The sequence below is a fragment of the Talpa occidentalis genome, unplaced genomic scaffold (genome assembly GCF_014898055.3).
Source record: "Talpa occidentalis isolate TD23 unplaced genomic scaffold, MPIMG_talOcc4v2.1 talOcc4.870, whole genome shotgun sequence".
In the NCBI taxonomy this organism is placed as follows: domain Eukaryota; kingdom Metazoa; phylum Chordata; class Mammalia; order Eulipotyphla; family Talpidae; genus Talpa; species Talpa occidentalis.
The window spans coordinates 1-25,916 of record NW_023605273.1 but is presented as its reverse complement, the minus strand read 5'-3'; the positions used below and the strand labels follow the sequence as shown (position 1 = coordinate 25,916).

At 43.2% G+C, this 25,916-nt stretch overlaps 1 protein-coding gene across 1 annotated transcript; it reads right to left on the bottom strand.

Annotated features, from left to right (window-relative positions):
* Positions 1 to 94: 94 nt before the first annotated feature.
* Positions 95 to 23,308, bottom strand: LOC119235060 (antigen WC1.1-like; the record flags this gene model as incomplete). Its single annotated transcript, XM_037498102.1, has 14 exons — positions 22,963 to 23,308; positions 9,589 to 9,897; positions 9,180 to 9,497; positions 6,454 to 6,546; positions 6,067 to 6,381; positions 4,883 to 5,197; positions 3,341 to 3,382; positions 2,942 to 3,256; positions 2,699 to 2,730; positions 2,500 to 2,504; positions 2,287 to 2,414; positions 1,802 to 1,897; positions 1,509 to 1,592; positions 95 to 241 (listed from the first exon to the last, which is right to left on the bottom strand). Coding segments are annotated over exons 1-14 (2,545 nt in total), but the record flags the coding sequence as incomplete, so codon positions are not given.
* Between the last annotated feature and the right edge of the window lie 2,608 nt (positions 23,309 to 25,916).

Sequence of the window (25,916 nt, the reverse complement as noted above, 5' to 3'; positions counted from 1 at the left end):
TTGATTGCAAAAATAAAACTGACTATTGACAAGTCCAAATTCATCCTCCCACTGAAAAGGAAATGAGGCTATTAGAGACAGAGCTGAGACTCACCTGGCTGGGAATACTGTGCACCACCGTCCTCCTCTGGGGAAAAATGATTCCTACTTATTTCTTGGGAAGTAGGAATTTCAGGAACAGGAAACTCTTCAACATCATCATAACCATCCCCTGTGGCTCTGACATGCTGTCCGGGAGACTCTGGAAATGAACAAGGACTGAGGGTGGACTGGGGAGTGCTCACGCCCTTCTACTACAGAGATTAGAACAGCTGATATGTATAAGCTCTAGATTGCAGGGCTGTCTCTGGCATATATTTCAACTCAATATTTTCAGAAATTATTTGACTCTTCTACATACTCCAGTATAACTTTCTTAACATGGTTCTCATACCATTAAGCATCAACAAAAACTATTGTAATATGAACCTGATACTACATTCAAGCACATGCTACAGACTTGAAACATATACTATGTACAAATCAGTGTCTTAAAGTGAATTGAGACGAGAGAACCCATCTGTCCACATGCTTCTGAGTCTGTGGGAAACACAGAGCAAACAGGTGAAGGAAGCTTGGTACCTCTCACTCCTAGACAGGCGATCCCTTATCCTGCACCAAAGGGCCTGGGTTTCACTCTACTGATCTAAGGATGTTTTGATATGAGGATCCAATTTCCAGGATCCCTCTGACATGTCTCATGTCTCATCCCCAGAACTATGCATCATCACCATCTGGGGAAGATCTAAGAGGAACATTCTCCTCTCTCAGGTCCCTTGTCACTAAGAGCTTGTCAATAAGGTGGTAAGTAGAAGCATCAGCAGGCCATATTTTCTTTTATTTATTTATTTGGGGTGCAGGCCAGGGGTTCTTGGGGTGAGAGGATTCACCAGAGACACAGTGGGGAGCAGCACAGGAGGATCTACAGAAATACACTGCTGAAGGGAGCAGCGGGAGAGACAGGAGAGGTCTGCTGCACTATGTATGTTAGCTCCCTGGTGGGGCTCGAACTCATGTTGCATTGGCTGCAGATAGCTTCAAAATGCTGTGGCTTAACCCCTTGCACCACCAGGGAGCCCCAGTCCATGTTTTCTAGAGCTTAGCAAAATCGATTTTTGGGATCTCAGTGTGTACATGACCCACAAATATCAACACCATCTTCTGTGCAAACCACAATTCCCAGTGCTCACCCTGGAAATTCTCAAAATGTCAGTTTCAGTTATTACTGAAAAAATGGTCTTTGAGTCTATAAGAATTAGATTCATGTCTGCAACTGATTAGAAGTAGCTGTAGATACAGAGAACTGGGTCTGATATTTTACTTTGTGAGGTGACAGAGTGGGCGGAGAGAGCAAAGGTTTTTGTGAAGAAGACAGAAGAGAATCCTCACATCCTCATCACAGAATTTCTCTTCAGAAGAGATTCCTCCTTTTCATGCCCACAAACCAAGCAAAAATCTGTGTCTCCTACCTGGGGCAGATCCAGGGTCTCCATTCTCCTCATCATCCCCTGTGTAATATGGCAGCTTAGTCGATGAGTCATCAGACAGGTTTTCTGGGGAGGGGGTGGTGGTGGAGAACATTACAGAGAAAAATGTTTGCCATAGTAGGAGGCCTGGTGTCAAGGTTCAGAAGAAATGGGGCTTCAGTGTTGTAGGGAGAGGGCTGGGAGTTCCTGCTTTGGGAGGAGGGAGAGGTTGAGTCTATAAATGTGAAGGGAACCCATGGTCAGCTCAGGAACAGCGGGGAGGGCATGGGACATACCTGAGCTGTCCAAAATGTTCTCCTTTTCCGGCAGAGCATAGTTATCAATTTCCTGGTACAAGGCCTCATCTAGCACATCTTCAAAAGCAGGTGATGCTACAGAAAATGGCACGAAGTCAGAGAAAAGTCCTGGAGACAGTCCCTATACAACAGGCAAGACACATGGTGCTCTCTTGTGCCCTTCTCTGGGGGTTCCCTCTGGGCTGCCAGAGCCCCTTGCTGAGCTCTGTGGGACAGAGACAGTTTTCCTGACACTGACTATGACCCTTACTCAATTACCACTGACATTGCTTCCATAGTGAGTCATAAGTTTTGAGAGGTTTTACATTCAATCAAGGATTCAGCTGTCTCGAATCTTGAAGGCTACTGTAGGGAAGGTGCTTTGGCAGACTGTGAGGGTGAACAGTTACCGGGGCACTATTCTTGGTATCATAACTGTCTTAACACCTTCCCACAACTTCCCTTTAGCATCCCCCATGGCCTACCTTGGTGCTCTGCTTTCCCTTTGTGCAGCCTAATCCCCAGGATGACCAGGACCAGGAAGAGAAGGACCACTAAGATGATGCAAAAGACCCCAGTCCAGGAGATGCCAGGTGCAGGAGCTGAGTCTGATCTTGGACAGAAGAGGGATGTGAGGTTAAGAGAGGGCTGTAGGTCCAGGAGAGCCCTTCCCTACTTGCCCTTACTTGCTCATCCACTGAGTCTTCAAGACCATGAAGTTAGCACTCAGATACAATGCTGGGCCTGAACCCAAGATGTGTTCATACAGATCCTGCCCTGAGATGTGCCAGCTGTCTTCTGTATCATTTCTAAGGGTTGTTAGAAAGTGAAGTAGATGAAGTTTTGGAGCATTACAGCTGCCAGTATTAATAGGACTGTAACGTTGGAGCATGTAACGCCCAAGGATGAGGTGAATGTTGTCCTCTCACCTGCAGAGAAGGGGATCAACTACTGAGCTGGGTGGGAAAACTCCAGGGTCACACATACCACTCTGGCACCTTGGTCTCTCCCAGCCCCCAAGGGATCTGGTAATAGCCTTCAGGTGCCAAGGTCCAGAGCAGCAGTGAGTCCAGGAAGAATTTCTGGATGCGAGCACAAGCACTCTCTGGTCACCCCAAAGAAAGGGATCTCTCCACTCACCCGAGCACCTCACTCCCGCGTCCTCCTCGTGCTTGCAGTTGCTCTGCCCCCAGGGAGCCGCAGGGCACTCCCACAGGGAGGACTCCCCGCCCCTGCACCGCACCTCGTCCAGCCAGATGCTGCCATTTCCAGGCCCAAAGGCCGCCGCCCGCGGGGCGTCCAGCGCCGAGCCACAGCCCAGCTGCCCGCACACCACGTGGGCCTCGGCCAGGCCCCAGGAGTCGTCGCACACCGTGCCCCACGCCCCCGCGTGCCACACCTCCACGCGGCCTGAGCACGCGCTGTCTCCTCCCCGCAGGCGCAGCTTCTCCCTGTCTGCAAGGCCAGGGGACCCCTGTTAGGGCCCTGCTGGAGGAGGAGCCCCAGGGACAGCCCGGGAGCTGGGAGGGGCTGATGTACCTGTGCAGGGGGCTGCAGATGGACAGTTCCTGTATCTCTTTTCTGTGGAAGCAAAGGGGGATTGGTGAGTCAGCGACAGGAATGGGTGATCTGCTCTCCAAACAATGCCACCTGCTCCAGTCCAAATGACAAGGGGACACATGGGCTTCCTAGTTAATCTATTGGCTGAGTGCCTGAAACTCCCTGGATCTTCACCCTCATCAGCTGCTGAAATATTATATCTTTTACCTTGTCTATCACACTCCATGCTCCACAATTTACACACACACACACACACACACACACACACACACACAGATGCAGGTCTGCTAAAGGAAAGACCTGACTCACATCTGAGCCTCTGTTCTTAGCTCAGTGCCTGGCACCACAGGCCTTCACTCAACAGGTGTGTACAGAATCCTCTGTAAGCACTGGGGACAGGGGTTTGACCAATCTTGCTGAATGAATGGATGACTAAAATCTAGTGAAGTATAGTTCCTCTAAGTTATTTTTTATGAGTAAACTATCATAGAAAAACAAAATCATATAAGTGGTTTGTGGTACTAAAAAGAAGATATTTTAAAAATAAGTCTACAATCACAGAAATAATTCATATTCAATTCTCCATTTGTACTTTTTTAAGGAACATTACATAACAGATCGACCAAGAAAACTGAGATTCTGATCACCTCTTAGAAATGGTCACTGCATGGAGAGAGATATGGAGACCCAAGGTCACTGGCCCCTCAGCAGTGACAGTCAAGTGAATAAACCAGTTCCTCTTTGACAAAACTGTTTCCTTGCACCCTGCCCACAAGGGGTCTTCCAGGGTTCCCTGTGTTGTTCCCCCTTATTCCTTCTCCTCTCACCATGACAGATATTTCTCAAAACCCAGTATTTACGCAGGCAATATTTACACTGAAGAAGTGGGATAATTTTCCCATGTTTTCTTTGATAGTACTCTACTCATCCTTCCAGTCTCCAGGAAACGAGATTTCTTCTTTGGCCCCATTCACCCTTCCACAGCACTTCCTAATCCTCATGACAGTGAAACCTCTGCCTACTGAGAGTTTTCAACCTGAGATCTTATGCTGCACAAGGCAGATTTTGTATATTCTCTCTTCTCCGTCCTCTGGCCTGGAGTGTAATTTTGATTCAACAAGAGCTGGTTTACTCTCTCCCAGCAGACTGACCAGGAGTCTGATGAATACAGATGCATTGGAAAATCCAGAAGCATAAGAGACACAGAGCTTGGGGACCTGGCCCTGACTTATTTCAAGGTGTTCAGCATAGCATTGTCTAGTCATGATTAACTAGCCATTCCTCAGGATTTGATCAAAGGATTATTCACGCTCTCCACAGGTTCCATATTTTTCACATGAACTGCCGTCAGCCCAAGTTTCATTATATTTTCCTCCGAAACAAGTATGGAACATGTGCATTAAATAATTGGCCAATTTCATTTTAAAAACTTAACATAAACTCATAACCCTGATATAAAAATATTATAAAACATCACTAGTGACAGCCTATGGGGCAGAGACAGACACATACAACAGTCACCTGCGCACGTGATAGAAGCTTTGTCTTCTGAAAAGCACGAATGGTATTTCCAAGGGTCAGAAGGACACTGCCAGAGAGAGGTATCGGTTGTCCTACACCAGATTCTATCTACCCACTTGGGCCCAGCACCTTCCCTAGCAGCAACCAAATTGTTGAGGGTCCCGCTGTCCCCACAGCCAAGATGCCTGCAGATCATGGACAAGGTCACAGCATTCACAAGGCTGTTGCACACACTGCCCCAGGTCCCGTTGTAGAAAACTTCCAGCCATCCAGAACAGTCCTGGTCTTCACTTACTACCCTGAGGGCCACAAACTCTGAAAGGTAAAGGAGGAGACAGAGCAATGTGAGCATCCCACTCAGTTCTCTGAGCCCTCTGCAGGATTGCTGGATGCTGCTTCCTGTCAAAACCTTAGAACATGAGGAAGGGGTTGACATAAATAGGGTGCCGTGAGATTAATGCCACCAAAGATGTCTTCATACTGATGCCTGGAAACTGTTAGTATCATCACTTACATGTCAATATGTGACCTTGCACGAAAAGAGAGTGTGCAGATGGGACTAAGAGAAAACCTTGGAAAAGTGAGATTAACCTGAATATCAAGGATTAACCAGGTGAGCCAAGTGTAATCACATGTTGGACCCACTATCTGTAAAAGTGGTTTTGGTTAGAGAGAGAGGTTATTATGGAGAATGTTTAGAGATGTAAAACGCTGCTGGTCTGATGACCAAGGAAGGGAGCTCTGAGCGAAGGAGCACAGACAGGTTCTAGAAACTTGGAACTGATTCCTCCACAGGACTTTGAAGTGATGCAGTCCTGCTCACACCTTGATTTTAGCCAGGTGAGCTGGTGTTGGGTTTCTAACCTACAAGACTGTAAGATGATTAATATAAGTTGCTTTAACTACTAATTATGTGGAAATCTGTTATAGCAAGTAGAAACCAGTACAGGATTCTGTATTATATAGATCCTGTAACTGAAGATTGAGCCCTGTTTGCAAATGAAAACTGTAGGACGTGGCTCCATCAGGAGATGTTGCTGTGAGGGAAGGGCTAGACCCTCAGCAGCCACAGGAAGGAAGGAGACACCTAATTCTCATATGTGCTCGAGAGACAGGCACTCTGGAGTGTCTCCCCCACACCCCCACACTCTACTCCCAGTCCCTGGACAATGTGCAGCACAGACCTGAGCAGATGACCCCGGCGTCCTCCTTGTGCCAGCAGTCATGGTGTCCCCAGCCCAGGGATGGGCACATCCACATCTGGGCCTCCTTTCCTGTGCACTGCAGCTCCTCCAGCCAGATGGGCCCTGATCCCTCCCCAAAGTGAGCAGAGACTGTGGCGTTGAGGGCCTCCCCACAGCTCAGCTGTCTGCACACCACGTGGGCATCACGCAGGTCCCAGCCATCATCACAGATGGTGCCCCAGGAGCCCTGGTGAAGGATCTCCACTCTGCCGGCGCAGGGATGGCCTCCATCCACCAGGCGGAGCTGTGTGCTGTCTGCGGAGAGAGTCAGGTCAGTGGGGCTCTAATGTGCAAGGAGAAGCTTTCCTGGTCCTGGCAGGCCCTCACCTGAGCAGTTGGCTGTGCCCTCCTCTGAAGCTGCAGAGCCTGCTGGTGGAGACGGAGGGTGGGTGCACAGGGGCAGCACCTGGGTCTGGTTTCCTGCAGAGTACCGAGGACAGAGGGTTAGTGGGGTTGAAGAGTAGAAAACTGAATTAAACTGCATAATAAACTCTTGCTGGGGTCTAAGATGAAATCTAACAGGACAGTCATGGCATCATAATTTTAGATTTCACTTTCAGTGTAGAAATTATGTCCCCAAAGACCAATATTTCTGGGATTTTTTGTTTGTTTTTTAATTATTTAAAAAAATTTTTACATCATTGTTCATTTTGAAACAATATTTGCTTCCCCTCCCTCAGGTGTAGTCCCCATAGAATTTCCTTTACCAATGCACCCGTGCACCATCACCTCCTGTGATGGAGTCCCCTATGCTCCTCCCTCCCTCCCTCTCACCCTCTTCCCCATCCTCTTCTGTAGTATGTCTCTGATTTATAATTGTCTTTTTTTGTTTTGTTTTATATAGTTATTATATTTTACACTGATGTCTTATTTGGTTCCCCTATATTCCCGCTATAAGTGAAACCATCCAATATTTTTTCTTTTTCCTCTGAATGAGCATAAATCCTTCTAGCTCCATCCACATTGCTGTGAATGGCAGGAGTTTATCTTTTTTGATTGCTGAATAATATTCCATTGTGTATATATACCACATTTTCTTGATCCACTAATATTTCTGTTTTTAAGCCAAATACAGAGAATCACTGAGAATGAACATTAAAAAGTTGGAATATGGCAATAGAGTTGAAGGTGTTGCAGAGTTTAAAGGATTGTGAGAATTTTGGAACCAGATGCTCAGAGAGAAGCAAAGAGCAGGAGTGAATCTCTTTCCCCTTGAGACCTGTGTCAACTCAACATTACAGATGTGACTGAAAACCTCAGCAGAGATTTGGAGGCAGGAGTACAGTGGACCTCAGAGGAGAGTATAAGGAAGACAGCACAGAACGAAATAATTAGAAACGTGAAAAGGGGCACAACAGATAGGGTGGAAGGTCTAAGTTACATATATAAGAAGTTTTAGACCCTTAAACACACAAATGAAAGAAGGAAAGGTAGAAACTAAAAACCCACTCTCATAGTGGGACGTTTCGTACATCCTGGTACCATTTAAACATATCTACAAAATCATTGATACTGTGGCCACTGAGGAGTGAAGTCTATGCCTCCATCTCTTGCATCTCACTGACCTTCATGACTTGCTTGTAGGCAACGCGATGCAGTGGAGGCAACACTGCTGATTCCCTGCACCAGGACAGAAAAGTCGTGCAGCCTCCCCAGCCTCACTGAGGACACATGCTTTAGGGGAGCTGCTCTGCTGAGCCTGTCCTAGGGAAAGCCACAGGCAGGGGGTCTGCCCTCCTGTCATTGAGCATCCTGGGTTCCCAGTTCAGGCAGCTCCAGCAACAGCGACATGAATCTAATAGACATAACTGCCAAACTGAGCTTCCCCAAATCCCTGACCCAGGAAATTACAGCAAAATAAAAATGCATTTTTTGTTTCTGATGCTAACTTTTTTTGGGGAAATTGGTAGCCAGCAATAGCAACCCAGGTACTTATGAGGCCTAACAAGGAAGAGAAATGCTTTTCTTCAACTAAGCTTCTCCTACAGAGAATTTAAAATGTGTGTCTGCAGGACTTGTCTATGGATGTTGAGAACGTGTTTATTCACAGGAGCCAAGACATCTTCCTTTGGGGTCAAGGAAGTAGGCAGAACTCAGAAGGGCTTACTAGCAGAAGGCTGCTGGGTCGGGGGAAATATTGATGAGAGGCTAAGGCATGAAGAATATGTGATTGGAAGAAGAAAAACAAAGTGATTGCTTTCCATAATCATAGTGTGAAGCAATGTGTATTCAGAAAACAAAAGTGAAAGATCTGTCCCTTTCAGAAAAGCTCTCAGTAGGTATTTGGAATATGTGAATGGCATGATTTGTAAAATCTGCACAAAACAGAAGAATACACATTATTCTTAAGGGCATGTAGGCCATTTACCAACATTGATTGTATGTTATGGCAAAATGAGTTCCAAATGTTTTCAAAGGGAAAACTAAGAAGTCATAAAAATCATATATGTTGACCACAGAGAATTAACCCAGAAAAAAAAGAAAACTGGTTAAAAAAAATTAGACTGGATTAATGTGTAATTCTCTTGCAATAAAACACCTACATTAAGAGTACATGTGGAGAAAATTACTCAGCATTCAAAAAAGATAAACACATGCAATTTGCAGCAACATGGATGGCACTGGAAGGGATCATGCTCAGCGAAATAAGCCAAAAAGAAAAAGAAAAATACCGGATGGTCTCACTCATAGCAGGAATCTAGAAAACTTAAATAAGGGACCAGGAAAATGAATATAAGAAAGTGAAAATCAAAATCAAAAAAAAACTATGAACCAGAGACACTTTTTGGGGGGGGGGGGCGTTAGGGGAAGGATTGGGGTCAGAATGGGGCGTTTGCAATTGTATGGGGGAATATAAACATAAAATTTAATATTTAAAAAAAAAAAAAAAAAAGCAAAGAGTTAAAAAAAAAAAAAAAAAAAGAGTACATGTGGACACATTTTGACAAAAGTTTGTTCTATATAATCCACCCTTCAATCCGAAGCCAGTTTTCCTATACATCCTCTTCTGAGGGACCTGAGCACCCTGAGTGCATTTACCACCCCTCTCTCACCTGAGCAGATCACAGAGGCTGTGTTTCCAGGGCCGCAGTCAGGAGCACCCAGTGCAGTCATGGGGCAGTTCCACAAGGAGGCCTCAGCCCCTGAGCAGTGAAATCGGCCCCTCCAGACCTGGTCAGCTCCTCCCCTAGAGCGTGCTACTTTGGGGGTGGACAGGGCGACTCCACAGCCAAGCTGACGACACACAACATGGGCATTGGCCAGACTCCAGTGGGAGGCGCAGAGTGAGCTCCAGTGCCCAGAAATATGCATCTCCACCTGTCCCTCACACTGAGAGCTGCCCTCGTTCATGAGTCGGATTTCTGTGTATGCTGGGAGGAGAAGATAGGACTTCAGCCAAAAGTCATGTGTTTCTTAGCCCATCAAAGAAAGCAGGGAAGGTGAATCCTGCTCTGTTCTCACCTGAGCATACAAGGTGAACAGCCCCACGGTGGGGGCAGGTGCCTCCAGGACAGGGCACCCTGGGGCACAACTGGAGCTCTGGCTCCTGCCCCTTACACCGGAACTCCTCAGCAAAGATCCGTCCATCTGACTCTCTGAAGGGCACGCCCCCCAGCACAGATGCAGCCTTGCCGCACCCCAGTTGTGCACAGATGACCTGGGCGGTGGGGGATGTGAAGTTCCCGTCAGACACTGGAGTCCAGTCTCCTCTGGAATACACTTCCACTCGCCCTGAGCAGTGCCCACTCCCTCCAGTCAGACGTATAAATCCTAGAGAAAAGACAAGAGAGAGAGTGTTCACGACCTGTCAGTGGCATGGGAAATGGCATGTACAGGCAATGGTGTAAATATCTTTCTCTCTAAGGGCAGAGCGTGGAAAGAGAATCTGACAGTCAGAATTGACTTTTCAAGAGTGAGTTTCTGAAGATAAGTCCAGAAGGATTTTCAGGGTCAGTTAGATGACTGAATCCCAAGAATATGTACATTTTGAGGTGTCAGAAATGTGAATTCCATATCTAGTCGTCAGGAAGTTACAGGACCTGAGGCCATTGCTCTGTAGTGGGTGTTCAGACTTGCTCCCAAGATGTCTAGCCCAGAGTCAACAGAGCCTTGGCATTAAGGAGGCTAGAGGCCTGTTATCCAGACATGACCGCCACCCTGAGATTTCTGGCGTGACAGTTCTGGCCACTGTTATCTCAGAAGCTGGTCCTCTAGTGACTGAGGATTAGGAAATCCATGAGTCCTGGCCCATGAGAGCTTCCAGCCACAGACAGACTGATGTTCCAGGGAGGAAATAGACAATGTCCACTTCCATGGTTTCACATGCTATTTTTTGACAATTTTTGATGGCAAGAAATTCCAAGAACTTCTTAGGTGACCTGATTGTGAAAGAGGCTGTGCACAGATGAATTTGGATGTTCAGAAAGCTCAGAGTCATAGTACAAGGAGAATTGATCTTAGAGTTTTCTCCTAAAACCCTGGGATTTGTCCATGAACTTGCTGGAGAGTGAGATCTCACTGGGAGATCATGAGACACAAATGTGCTGATCCCTTTCTACTACAGGTTTTTCTTTGTATTTTAATCCTATCACTATGTTAACTCTTTGTTCCTGTCCTGTGTGAGTTCTTGAATAAGCAGCATACGATAAAAATGGTGAGAGGGAGAAGAGGGAAGCAAACAGGTCAGAATTTGGATTGCACCAGCCTTAATAAGGATAAAAGATACAAAAACTTGGAGGAAATATTTGTCAAACAAGATATGAACACATTTTATCATCCTGTATTCCTCCCATCCTATCCCTGCACCCCATCCTATTACCACCACCTATCCTGCAACCATTTCTCATTTCTTTCATGTAGACTGAAAAAACAATCTTAAGAGCTACAATTGGGTGGAAAGAAGAATAAAAAGGGCAGCAACGTTTGTATAAGTGGGGTGTGGGTGGGGTGTGTGGTAGGTTATGTTGGGAGTGGGTGAAGTTTAAACTTAATGAGGGAGACCACAGAAAGATTCATGATCATAATTTGGTCATTTAGGGACCATATTTTGGATAAAATGAAATGAAAATGTAAAATAATGAAAATTATAAAGAATATTTTTCATATGCATGTCTGGCTTCTGAGTGTGGAATATTAATTATGGACATGATAAAATTCTTTCTGGTAAAGGATTCTGCATAAGTATGCAAACTGTGAAGTATGCATGACAGGATTTCAGAAGAATGAATCTAAATACATGCTACAGAAAGCAAAACAAAGCAGAATGACACACAGAAATTAAAGAATTTAAGGACAAAGGGGTTCACTTACATGAGTATGACTGGTGAGATTATAGCGTGTCTTTCATTTCTGACCCATTTCCATACCCAGAGAGGCCCAGGGCAGGACCCCCAATCTGGGCTAGTTGGGAGTTTGTCTGTATGCTTCTCATTCTAATTAAAGCATTTTTCTCATAACAGGTTGTTAGTTTCAATATTAAGCTCATGAAATGACAAACTCAGAGTAAGAAAGAAATATTCTTTATACTGTTACTTAATCTGACATATATTAGATACCTAAATATATGTTGAATGATAAGTTCTCAAACAAATCAAGATAGAGCCTTCTGAAGCAAATTACTATTAATTTGTATTCATTTTCTAATTGATTTTAAAACTCACATGGAAGAAATTGTAGGAAACTTATGAAATCAAAGATAGATGTGAAGGGATTAGATATCAAAAACATAACAATAGACAAAAGTGGGAGGAGTGAATATAAAATATCTAGTCATCTCAAAGATGTACACAGAAATTTAGTATTTGTAAAGGGAATATTTTAAATCATTGAAGAAGCTACATTATTCAGCAAATAATGTTGAAAACTTAGAGATAGATTTAAATATAATAAAATCATATTTCCACTTGATATTAATCTCAAAAATAAACTTATAATAATTAAACATCTATATATAAGAAGCGAAGCAGAAAACTGAGAGAAAAGATAAATTGTATACATTCTTCTGGACAAAAAAGTTGACTGTAAGGAAAATCAATTCTAGGGTCTTCTTATTAACATGATCTTTTCCAACAAGCATGAATTCTAATGCTGGCCTATTATTTTAAAGTCATTCACCTCTGTGATGTGACAGAAATTCTTTCACTCATCAATGACCTGTAGGACATTTTATTTATTTATGTATTTTGGTCTTTTAAATTTTATAAAATTTAATTATTCATTTTCTTACATCATTGTTCATTTTTGGAAATTATCTGATTTCTCCCCTTGGGAGTAACCCCCATAGTTTCACCGCCAATTCACCTGTGCACCATCACGTAGTCCCTTGTGCTCTTTCCTCCCTTGTTTTTACCTCCCCCTCACCCCCTCCACTGCTGTAGTCTGCAGATCAATGGCCAGCTTGCAAGTTTTCTCATTTCTGCAACCCTTTGCTCAATTTCTCTATATCCCACATGTAAGCGACGCCATCAGATATTTATCTTTTTCCTTGTGAATTATTTCCCTGAGCATAATTCCTTCCATCTCCACCCATGCTGCAGTAAATGGCAAAGTGTGATAGGAACATTTTAATATGTAGACAAGACTGGTACTATTAGTAAGAAGTAGAATTTTAATATTCCAATAATAGTATTCAGTTCACCACAGATAAACACCCAATTCTTTGGTATCATTTGTGTATTTATTGGAATGTAGATGCAGTTTCTGTACAACTGAGGGTCAAAGAAGGGCCTGGCTGATGTGGAGCATCATCCTGAGCTCCTGACAATCCCCTCTGAAATGTCAGGGTGAAGACTGGGCTCTCATTGACAGCTCCTGTCCTGCTCCTTGTCTGTTTACTGGAAATCAGTCTTACTGACTTGACCTGAAAAAATGTCAGGAAAAATTTCTAAAATTTGCTGAAGTAGGTTAAATGGCAAGGGTAAAAAAAAAAAAAAAAAAAACAGTTTTACCAAGGGCCACTGAAGTTGGATTAATCCATTTAACCTAACCCCACACAATCCTAAAGAACCTACATAAGGAAAACTGAAGGTAACAAAACCCCCTTTATTTGCAATGTTGCCTTGTAGAGAACTGGGCTCAGATCTGGGTCATAAATTTGAAGAGATGCAGACACACTGTTACTTCAATCAGAAAGATCAAAGGCACCCAGACCCACACCAAACAATGGCTCTTTCATTGATAAAGATCAATGTGTTTAAAGAGATGTAAATAATATTGAAGATCTGCAGGGACTTTGTCCTTATTTTAGGCCAGAGAAGCAGAAACCAGGGACATTCTGTCACAAGAACCACAGTGTCAAGGTCACAGAATTGGCGCACACTCTGGCCTCCAGACATAGCTTCTTTGGTAACTGTTATTTTTTTTAAAGATTTATTTATTTATACAAGAACCGGGGTACAGGCCAGATGTGCGGGAGGGTGAGAGGATTCACCAGAGACAGAGTGGGGAACAGAACAGGCAGACTGACTGAAACACACTGCTGAGGGGAGCAGCGGGCAAGACAGGAGAGGTCTGCCCCGCCATGTGGGACCCTCACCAGCCAGCCGGGATGGAACTGGCGCTGCAGAGGCTGCCGACAGCTTCACAGCGCTGCGCTCAACACCTGCGCCAACAGGGAGGCCCTTTGGTAACTATTTTATGCTCCTGACTGCAGCTCCATATCCCAGCTTCCTGCACAACAGCTCATGTTCCTTCAGGCACAGCATTTAGTTATGTCTGACCCTCTCTCCTTGGTGCTTCACCCCTCCTATCCTCTCACATGGGTGAGAGGATTTCAATGTAGCACATGTGCAAGGGAGACATCAACTGAGTCATAGGTGGGATCTCTGGAGCCAATCTCCAGGAATCTGTTCTTTCTGCCCAAACCTGAGTCTGGAGAGCCCCAATTTTCTACATCTCAGCTTCTTCTTGGGGCTGTTTCGGTCAGAGGATGTTTCTCTCTCACTGTTATAGCCTTTGGACTTGGTTTTCTCTAGGGAAGCAAGAGAGCAATGATAACGAAATTGGTTTTCATCACTTTTCTTTCTTCATTCCTTCCACTCAGTAAAGAGTTCCTCCTCTGTCCTCCCTGCAGCTGTGACTCATCTGCATCCAAACCAACTCTCAGGGCCCCTGACCAGCAGCCTCACCTGCCTCTGAACCTTCCAGGTTCTCATCCATCCTCCAGGCTCTGACTCCTCTATTGGAAGAAAGAAAACCCAGGGTGCCTGAGATGTGGGAAATGTCTCCACAGGATTGGTATTTGCCCATCAGGGAACCACAAAGGTTGAGGTATCTTCCTTGAAGACCAAACTAAATCTCTACCCTTGGGACAATGGGGCTTCCCCTCACCTTGGAAAGCCAAAGGTGGTCATGGAGACCTTCCTGTCAAGGGCAGCAAAGGGTAAGGAGAGAGGTTTACAGGGGATAATGAAGTGAGGCAAGACTGAGACTTTTATTGGGAAATGATGAAAATGAAGACAGAGGGGAGCTTCAGAGGAGGCATCTCCAAACAGCACAAGTTGCTAAATGAGTAGAGAGAGGCGATATTGAGATGCCCCTTCATATTATTTGATTCAAAATACAATTGTCATTTTAGAGTTGCCATTCAAGAAAATTTTCTAAGTGCTGGGAATGTGAATTATAAAAAATCAATGTTCTATGGATGGAGCTAGAAGGGATCATGCTCAGCGAAATAAGTCAGAAAGAAAAAGAAAAATACACAGAGGCGGCACTCTCCGACCCGCAGAGAGGAGGAAACAACAAACCAAAACAACCAACAAGAACAAACGACGCAGCAAGCGGGACTGGGAGTGGAAAGGAACTATTGCAGCCACCACAGCCCGTGAACTGGAGCTGAGGCGAACCCTGCAGGATCCGCCGCGGCGGTGAGCGAACGGCTCCTGGCGCCATTAGAGAAGAACAAAGACCCCGGGAGACGCGCACACAGCCCGGGCTGCCGGTAAGCTTGCGCGGAGAGCGGCGCGCTCGGCGCGCTTGAAAAGCAAGTGCAGACCTGGATCACGGCTGCCCAGGTCCCCGCGCCTGCGACCTAGGCTTGCGGGGAGACGCACTGAGGTCCTCACTGAGGTGAAGGTCCCTCCCTGAGTGAACAGGAACCAGGCGTCCAGGCACGGGAGCGGTGCAAAAGGCGCCATTCCCGCGCCACTGAACTGGGCTACAGCCCGCGTCCTGGAACTGAGGGCTTTGAACTGAGACCCGGGGCACGAAAATTCGGGGCGTGGTTTCTCCACGACGGTGGGGCACAAGGCAGACACAGCACCCCAAAGCTGTTGAGGTGTACCCTACCATTCCCGCTCTGTTCTCTGTCCCACGGGGTGGGGGAGGCGAAAAACAGCCCCCCAAGGACAATAGGAGAGATCTCTGGCGCCACCTAGCGACCAGGAAAAAAAAAAGTCACTAACACCCTATAAAACAGGACATTTCTTAAGACTGCTTGAAAAGGGCAGAAGGTTTCTGGAGGACCCAGTGGCCAGCGGGAATGTATTCCACGCCAGGCCCCTTCCGACCAGCAGTCTGAGCCCACAGAGGGAGCAGGCACCCCACGTCCGGGGCAGACCGGGTGCGCAGAAGAGTGTGCCTGAAACCGGAGGCGCAGGACTGCATCCCGCTTCGCCATTTGAGAACAGGGACATTTCTTCAGTAAAAAACTGCCTAAAACCAGCAGAAAGCTCCCCCAAGAGACAGGAGATGGCTCCTGGAAGAGCCAGAGGGAGCGGAGAAGTTCACCCAAGATGTCAGTCAGTCCGAGCAACACAGTGTCCCAACGCATACGACAAATTAGAAAACAGACAGTAGGGAGTAGAAGAACCACACGCAACCTAAAAACTCCTCAGGAAAGAAGCACGCCACAAAAAGAAAACCACTCCCCAGATTGCAACGACAGCAACTTGGAAGAACTTCTGAGCCTTCCAGAAGAGAATTTAAAATTGCCATGATTAAAAAAGTTATAGATCAGAAGAAGGAAATTGAGTCCCTAAAGAGGGAAGTAAGAGAAATGCAGGAGATCAAAGAATTAATGGAGGAACTAAAGAACTCTGGGAAAAGCAATGAAAGCAGAATAGATGAAATGGAAGAACGATAAGTAATCTTGAAGACACAGAAATAAAAAGAACCAAAACAGAAAAGGAAAGAGAAGTACGAAGGAAAAAGAATGAAGAAAGACTTCGGGAACTATCTGACTCCATGAGGAAAGGAAATATAAGAGTTATAGGAATTCCAGAAGGAGAGGAGAGAGATGTAGGAACAGAGAAAATATTCATGGATATAATTGAAGAGAACTTCCCAAATGAGAAGAAGGAGCTGAAAATTGATATACAAGAAGCAAGAAGAACACCAAACTTCCACGACGAAAGGAAAAACACAGCAGACACATAATAGTAAAGCTCCCAAGAATCCAGGACAAGAAAAAAATATGAAGCTGACAAGAGGGAAGAAACAGATAACATTCAAGGAAAACCAATCAGGCTGACATCAGACTTCTCTGAAGAAACACTACGGGCAAGGAGAGAGTGGAGGGACATAGTCAACAGACTCCAAGAAAACAGATGCCAACCAAGAATACTCTATCCCGCAAAGCTCTCTTTCCTCCATGAAGAAAGAATATGGACCTTCCCAGACAAAGAGAAACTCCGGAATTTCATTGCGACTAAACCCCCACTCCAAAAAATACTACAAGGAATCCTAAAGCCAGAACCTCAGAGGGACGAATAACAACGAAAGAAGACCAAAAAAAAAAAAAAAAGTTATTAAAAGAATAAATAAATAAAATCAAAGGAAAGACAAACATAATGGCAAATACAGATGCTAACATATCAATATTAACTCTAAATGTAAATGGACTAAACTCTTCAATAAAAAGACACAGAGTTGCAGCCTGGATTAAGAAACAAAACCCAACCTTTTGCTGTCTCCAGGAAACACATTTAGCTACAAAGATAAAAATAGGCTCAAAGTCAAAGGATGGAAAACAATCCTACAAGCAAATGGGCAAAAAAGAAAGCAGGAACAGCTATACTTATATCAGATAAACAGACTTCAAACTCAAAAAAATAAAAAGAGACCCCAATGGTCACTACATTATGATTAAGGGGACAATACTTCAAGAAGAAATAACACTCATTAACATATACTCACCAAACGAAAGAGCACCAAAATATATCAGACAACTGTTGTCCTCTCTGAAAACAGACATCAGAGAAAACACATATGTAGTGGGAGACTTCAACACACCACTATCAACAATGGATAGATCAACAAGACAAAAAATAAGTAAAGAAACTAAAGCTCTAAATAAGGACCTAGAGCATTTGGGCTTAACAGACATCTATAGAACACTAAACCCAAAAAAAACGGAGTACACATTTTTCTCAAGCGCACACGGATCATTCTCCAGGATCGATCACATACTGGGGCACAAGACAAACATCAACAGATACACCAAGATTGAAATCATACCAACCATCTTTTCTGACCACGAAGGCATCAAACTAGAAATAAATCATAAAAAGAAGGCAAGGAACTATCCTACCTCATGGAGATTAAAAGCCACACTACTGGAAGACCACTGGACTAACGAGGAGATCAAAGAAGAAATTAAAAAATTCTTTGAATTGAATGACAAGGAGGACACCAATATCCTAAATGTATGGGATGCAGCAAAAGCAGTAATAAGAGGAAAATATATAGCAATAGAAGCTCACATCAAAAAACAAGAAAGAACTCAAAGAAACAACCTAATCTCGAAGCTCAAAGATCTAGAAAAAGAACAACAAAAAACCCAAACCAGTAGAAGAAAAGAAATAATAAAAACCAAAGCAGAAATAAATGAAATTGAAACTAAAAAAACAATCCAAAAGATCAATGAAACCAAGAGCTGGTTCTTTGAAAAAATCAATAAAATAGACAACCCCTAGCCAGGCTCACAAAGGAAAAAGGGAGAAAGCACAAATACACAGAATCATAAATGAAAGAGGAGAAATCACAACGGACACAGCAGAAATCAAAAGAATAATCAGTAACTACTATGAACAGTTATATGGAAACAAGTTTAACAATCTAGAGGAGATGGACAAATTCCTACAACTCTACAATCACCCAAAGCTAGATAAAGAAGAAATAGAACACCTAAACAGACAATTACAAGCAGCGAAATTGAAATGGTAATTAAAAACCTCCCCAAAAACAAAAGCCCAGGACCTGATGGATTTACAAATGAATTCTACCAAACATTCAGAGACGAATTAGTGCCTATCCTTCACAAACTCTTCCAAAAAATTGAGAAGAAGGGACAATACCAAACACGTTCTATGAAGCCAATATTACACTATACAAAACCGAATAAGGACAACACAAAAAAGGAAAACTATAGGCCAATCTCCCTAATGAACACTGATGCAAAAATCCTCAATAAAATTTTAGCTATCAGAATCCAACATGTATCCATAAGATAATTCACCACGACCAAGTTGGATTCATTCCAGGGGCACAAGGATGGTTTAACATCCGAAAATCAATCAATGTTATCCAACACATCAACAAAAAGAAATATAAAAACCATATGATAATATCAATAGATGCTGAGAAAGCTTTCGACAAAGTGCAACACCCATTCATGATAAAAGCCCTTGAAATTCTTGGGATACAAGGAACATACCTCAACATCATAAAGGCCATCTATGACAAGCCAACAGCCAGTATCATTCTCAATGGTGAAAAGCTGAAAGCAATTCCATTAAGATCTGGAACAAGACAAGGATGTCCACTCTCACCACTGCTTTTCAATATAATACTGGAAGTCCTAGCCAGAGCAATAAGACAAGAGAAAACATCCAAGGAATCCAAATAGGAAAAGAAGAAGTCAAACTATCACTATTTGCAGATGATATGATAATATACATAGAGAACCCCAAAATCTCCACAGAAAAACTAATTCAACTCATCAATCAATTCAGTAAAGTGGCAGGATACAAAATCAACACGCAAAAGTCAGTAGCCTTCCTATACACAAACAATAAATCTGAAGAAGAAGAAATCAAAAAAACCACCCCTTTTATTATCGAAACAAAAAAAATCAAATATTTGGGAATAAATCTAACAAAAGAGGTAAAGGACCTATACAAAGAAAACTATAAACACTGTTAAAAGAAATAGAAGAAGACACAAAGAAATGGAAAGACATCCCCTGCTCATGGATTGGAAGAATAAACATTATTAAAATGGCCATCCTACCAAAAGCAATATACAGATTCAATGCTATTCCAATCAAAATCTCAATGGCATTCTTCAAAGAAATAGAACAATTATTGATGAAATTCATATGGAATCACCAAAACCCCGAATAGCCAAAGCTCTACTGAAAAAAAAAGAAGGAAATGGAGGCATCACACTCCCAGACTTCAAACTATACTACAAAGCCATAATCATCAAAACTGCATGGTATTGGAACAAGAACAGACATACAGACCAATGGAATCGAATAGAAAATCCAGAAATAAACCCACAGATTTATGGTCAACTAATCTTTGACAAAGGAGCAAAGACTATGCATTGGAGCAAAGAAAGTTTGTTCAATAAATGGTGCTGGGAAAACTGGGTCGCTACATGCAAAAGAATGAAGCTTGACCACTACCTCACACCATACACAAAAATCAACTCAAAATGGATTAAAGAACTAGACATAAGACCTGAAACCATAAAATACATAGAAGGAAATATAGGCGAAACACTACGGGATTTGCACATCAAAGACATCTTTACAGACACATCACCCAAAGCAGTGATAGTGAGACAAAGATAAACAGCTGGGACTACATCAAATTAAAGAGCTTCTGCACAGCAAAAGAGACAATAACAAAAACAAAGAGAAACCCCACCAACTGGGAGAACATTTTTGCACCCAACACTAATGATAAAGTGATCACAAAAATCTGCAAAGAGCTGATGAGACTCAGCAACAACAAAGAAAATAATCCAGTCAAAAAATGGGCAGAAGAGCTAAAAAGAAACTTCTCTGAAGAGAAATGCAAATGGCCAACAGACATATGAAAAAATGTTCAACATCACTTGTAATCAGGGAAATGCAAATCAAAACTACCATGAGATACCATCTCACACCAGTGAGAATGGCACATATTAAAAAAACTAGCAACAACAAATGTTGGCGAGGATGTGGAGAAAAAGGAACTCTTGTGCACTGTTGGTGGGAGTGCAAACTGGTCCAACCACTATGGAGAGCTGTGTGGAGATTTCTGGACCTACTAAACATAGAGCTTCCATATGATCCAGCAATTCCACTCCTAGGTATTTACCCAAAGGACACAGAAACATCAATTCCAAAGAGCACCTGCACTCCTATGTTTATAGCAGCACTGTTTACAATAGCTAAGCTTTGGAAACAGCCCAAATGCCCAAAAATAGATGACTGGATCAAGAAGATGTGGTACATATATACCATGGAATATTACTCAGCATTCAAAAAAGATAAACACATGCAATTTGCAGCAACATGGATGGCACTGGAAGGGATCATGCTCAGCGAAATAAGCCAAAAAGAAAAAGAAAATACCGGATGGTCTCACTCATAGCAGGAATCTAGAAAACTTAAATAAGGGACCAGGAAAATGAATATAAGAAAGTGAAAATCAAAATCAACAAAAAACTATGAACCAGAGACACTTTTTGGGGGTGGGGGCGGGAGGGGAAGGATTGGGGTCAGAATGGGGCGTTTGCAATTGTATGGGGGAATATAAAAATAAAATTTAATATTTAAAAAAAAAAAAAAAAAAAAAAAAAAAGAAAAAGAAAATACCGGATGATGTACTTATAGCAGGAATTTGAAAACCTAAACAAGGGACCAATTAAAAGACTAATAAATGGGCCTCCCCTGGTGGCGCAGGCGGTTGAGTGCCGCGCTGTGAAGCTGTCCGCAGCCTCTGCAGTTCCAGTTTGATCCTGGCTGGCCGGCGAGGGTCCCACATGGCGCAGCAGATCTCTCCTGTCGCGCCCGCTGCTCCCCTTAGCAGTGTATTTCGTCAGTCTGCCTGTTCTGTTCCCTGCTCTGTCTCTGGTGAATCCTCTCACCCTCCCGCACATCCGGTCTGTGCACTGGTTCTTGTATAAATAAATTAATTAATTAAAAAAAAGACTAATTAATTCAAAGTAAAAATCAAAATCAACAAGCAACTATAAACCAGAGACACACTATGGGGGAGGTGGGGGTTGTAGGTGGGTGGGGTGGGGAGAGGAAGGACTAGGGTCAAAATAAGGGGGGGGGCAATTGTATGGGGAATGTAACCAAAATGAAAATGCATACATTGTGCAAAAGTGAAAAATTATGTAAGAATTATATAAAATAAAAAATATTACAAAATGAAAAAAAAAATCAATGTTCTTCTCTTTGCAGGTGATAACTTCTAGTAGAGGAAAAGTAACCAATAGACAGTTCTAAGTCTTTTGTAAAGATTAGAAGACACTGGGACAGCATAGTACAAGGGGAACTGCTGCTTCAAAAGGCAATTTATTGGGCCTCCCCAGTGGCGCAGCGGTTGAGCGCTGGGTTGCGAAGCTGCCCGCGGCCTCTGCGGCGCCAGTTCGATCCCCAGCTGCTCCCCGGCCACCAGTGGAGGGTCCCACATGGCACGCAGACCTCTCCTGCTGCCCGCTGCTCCCCTCAGCAGTGTACTTCGGTCCTTCTGCCTGCTCTGCTTCCCGCTCTGGCTCTGGTGAATTCTCTGTCCCGCGCTTCTGAATGTACCCAGTGCATGTATAAACAAACAAACAAAACTAAATAAATAATAAATAAATAAATAAATAATAAAAACATGCCTCTATTAAAAAAAAGATTTATAAAAAAGAAAAAAGGCAATTTATTTACATGAATCAAGCCCACCTCAGGCAAAATGAAAGTTGTGGCCAGATATGTCCTTGTCTGGCTACTTGCTGTAAAGCACCCTGTGCCTTCAGGCATGGATGGCAGCTCCTCACATCCCTGAATGTTCAGTGCTGCTCAGGGAATCCTGCGTGTCCTCTCAGTTCTCCTGACCCTCCCCCTCCCTTCCATATTCTATAAACTGCTTCCTCATCTTTGAAAATTATGATTGTCCCCTCAGTCCCATTCTTCTCAAATCCCCCAATGCAATTAATTTTGAAACCATCAAATAAAATAAATCTATGATATTTTTCCATAAAACACAAAAATTAACATTTTATTGCCTCTAGTATTGACTCTTCAGTGCATGGCTAAGTGTGCTTCCAAAGTTAAAGTTTACACAAAATTTTGAAAGAAAAGAGTGTAATTTCCAGTAGCAATGAGTGATGATCTGTGACACCAAGTATTTCCTCTACAGCATTTTGGCTATACTGGCCAAAGAACTATGAATATTTATGCTTATGTTTAGAAAGAATACATTATATGTGCTCTGCTCTTACTAACCCAATGCTAAACCACACTCACACTATCCATATGGAAACTATTAACCACGGAAAGTGCATCCTCATTCTGTTCCTCCCACTAATAGTCTCACGCTACAAGAGGAGTTTGTGTGGGGATTTATGTATGTTTACTCTTACAAAAAGTAAATTATAAAAGAATCATGAAGATTAATCAGGATAATAGAATAAGTTAATTTGTCAGGTAAGATCAGTAAAGAAGAAAGGATTAGCAATTTCGTTAGGAGTAAAAAACACTCATCAGTCACAGAAGATTTGTGCCCTTGGAACTGTGGAGAAATGGAATGTGTCTCAGAACTCTCTGGCCCATCTATCTCTGCTGTCCCAACAGATACCAGCCTCCTAGGAAATTTCCATTCCCTCCTACCAAGGAAAATGTACTGACCATACCTGAGCAGATGACTCCTGCATCCTCGGAATGACGGCAGTTGTGTTCCCCCCAGCCCTGAGACGGGCAATTCCACACGTGGGATTCCTTTCCTGTGCACTGCAGCTCATCCAGCCAGATGCTCCCTGATCCCTTCCCGAAGTGAGCAGAGACCATGGCATTGAGGGCGTCTCCACAGCCCAGCTGTCTGCACACCACGTGGGCATCACGCAGATCCCAGCTGTCATCACAGATGGTGCCCCAGGAGCCCTGGTGAAGGATCTCCACTCTGCCGGCGCAGGGATGGCCTCCGTCCACCAGGCGGAGCTGTGTGCTGTCTGAGGAGAGAGAGTAGGGCCAATGGGGCATCTCATTGGGAAGGAGAAGGCTTTCCTGGTCCTGGGGGACCTTCACCTAAACAGTTGGCAGCGTCCTCCGCTAAGGCTGCAGAGCCTGCTGGTGGAGACAGTGCTTGCACTCAGGCAGCACCTGGTTTCTTACAGCAGGTACCAGAGCAATAAAGGTGAAAATAGGAAAGAACAGGAGAAATGTAGCTGAAAACAACTAGTGAGCAGTCTGAGAGAGCAGGTGTGACCAGGTCCTGTCAGAGTAACCCTGATGTAGAGTCTGCTGGCATCTGAGATGTCCAGAGATGTCAGAATCCCTGCCCTGAGCAGTTAAATTAGTGCAGAGTGGCTGTAAAGGACTACTAGCTGGTGGGTTCCTTATAAATCACACCCACTTCCTGGTAATCAAATTAAAGGGAACTTTTGTGAGCTTATCAGAATACTCATAGACAGCCATGAAACCCGTTCCAGTGACAGCTTTGCTTGGTATAGTCACTCGCAGCTGGAAATTGAATGGATCATGAGACAGGCCATGATTTACCCAGAGTATTTCATTTATGGTTCTAGGCTCCAGAATGAACTTCTCTTTGAGTAGTCGGGGCCACCTCACTTGAGAGATGATGTCAGATGAAACTAACATTGGCCAGAGACACTGGGCATCAAACATCTGCTTCCTCCTCAAAACAATATAATGTCTACTTGACTTCATGTCAGGGATTTTCTTTATTTAAAATTTGGAATTATTCATTTTGTAGGGGAAAGTATCTCTAATCCCACCACACAGCAGAAACAGGTTATATTCCTGAGCTGAAAACATTCAAGCAGTTGTGACAGATTCTCTGTATTATTATTTTCTCCTTTTGATAAATGAAAAAAGTGATACACCCAGAGGTTAAATAATGTGTCAATATTGCAATTTAAGTAAATGATGAAATAGAGATAAAAGCTAGAGCTTCTGCTAAAATAAATAATGGAGGAGTTGTAGGTTTTAACTCCATTCCATGACTGAATTAAAGTAAGTGCTGGTGCTGGAGGGTGAAATAGGAGACTTGAAGGCCATGTCCCTAGAGAAGGTCATCTCACAAATATTTGCCCAGTGCATGTGTTGTGAGGGCAGGAGGCCAAAGCATGTCAAAACTCTTGGAAAGCAGAGTGGCTATTCCTTTATTCTTTTGGTGCTGAGCTACCAAAATATCTAGCCTTACATCTGAATTCTGAGTTCCCAGAATGCCCTTTCCACAGGCATAGAGATAAGCAGAGATAGACTGAGTGTCACCCAAACTTCCAGTGAGGCTTGTTCCAGCTCAGGTCTGGGTTACAGTTCGATATCTGGGTGCTCAGCAGCCCCTGCCTCACCTGCCTAGCTGAACAAAAGATGATGCTTCCAAGTGTCAGAAAATATATCTGGTGTTTCCTATTTTTTCATACACAAATTTTAACATTAAATATAAAGTTACATGGCACATAGAAAGATGGGCCCACATGACATAGTGAAAAAGAAAACAATATAAGAGAAGTTAGAAACACACACAATAAATACGTTGAAGTTAGCAGATAAGAGTTTTAACTATGATTCATGGATTCAGTGAGTAAGAGGAAAAGACAAGAAACAGTTCAAAAGAAAAGAATTTAACATAGAAATGCAAATATATTGAAGATATCAAAATAACAGTTGCCAACTAAAAACAAAACATCAATGGGTAAGAGGTGAATGAATTAGTTTAAAACAATTTTATAGAACTCAAGACAGAATTGTGAATTAGAGGAGTCCTAGAGAGGAGGGAAGATGAAATGAGGAGAAGGGAGAGGAGGACAGACAGAGACAGAGAACAGTGAAGTTGTATTTGAAGAGATAATGGTTGAGAATTTTAAAAACATGTATGAAAGCTATGACTCACATTTTCAGGAATCTCAGAGAATACCAGGGAAGATATGAAATCCCCAACACCTTGTAAAGCTGATAAAAATCAAAGCAAAAGAGGAATATTATTGTTTAATGAAAAAATAAGACCTAAAATTGGAGAGAAAGGGCATGTAAAGCACGTGAGTCAATTAAAAGTAAGTGGTAGATACTCACTCAACCATATCAGCAACTGCATTTAAAGTAAATGGATCAGATACTTCAATTAAAAGCAAATCAAGATAAAACAAAGCAATTCAAGTGAATGTTACCTGTCTATCAGAAAAAGGCAAAGAAAGTTGAGAATAAAATGATGGGAAAATATATATACTATGGAAACATTGTTAAAACACACATTGATGAATGTCCTATAGACCAGATGAAAGTTGTAGGTGACTGGGAAGACAAATTTAAAAATATTCCCATGACTCTCTTCTATGAGACAAGCCTTTATTAAAGTAGTGACTTCACATTCAGAAAGGATGACAGAGAGCGGCAGGTCTGACTGCGTGTGCCGAGCTCAGGGGAGAGTCAGTTGCTCTTTGGCACCTGATACCAGGACTGCAATTAACAAGGAGATGGGGCAACTCGTGTGAGCCTTGTACTTGAGTCATATGCTTTTTTTTTTTATTTATTTATTTTTATACAGGCCAGATGCACAGGAGGGTGAGAGGATTTCACTGGAGACAGAGAGGGAACAGAACAGGCAGACTGACGAAATACACTGCTG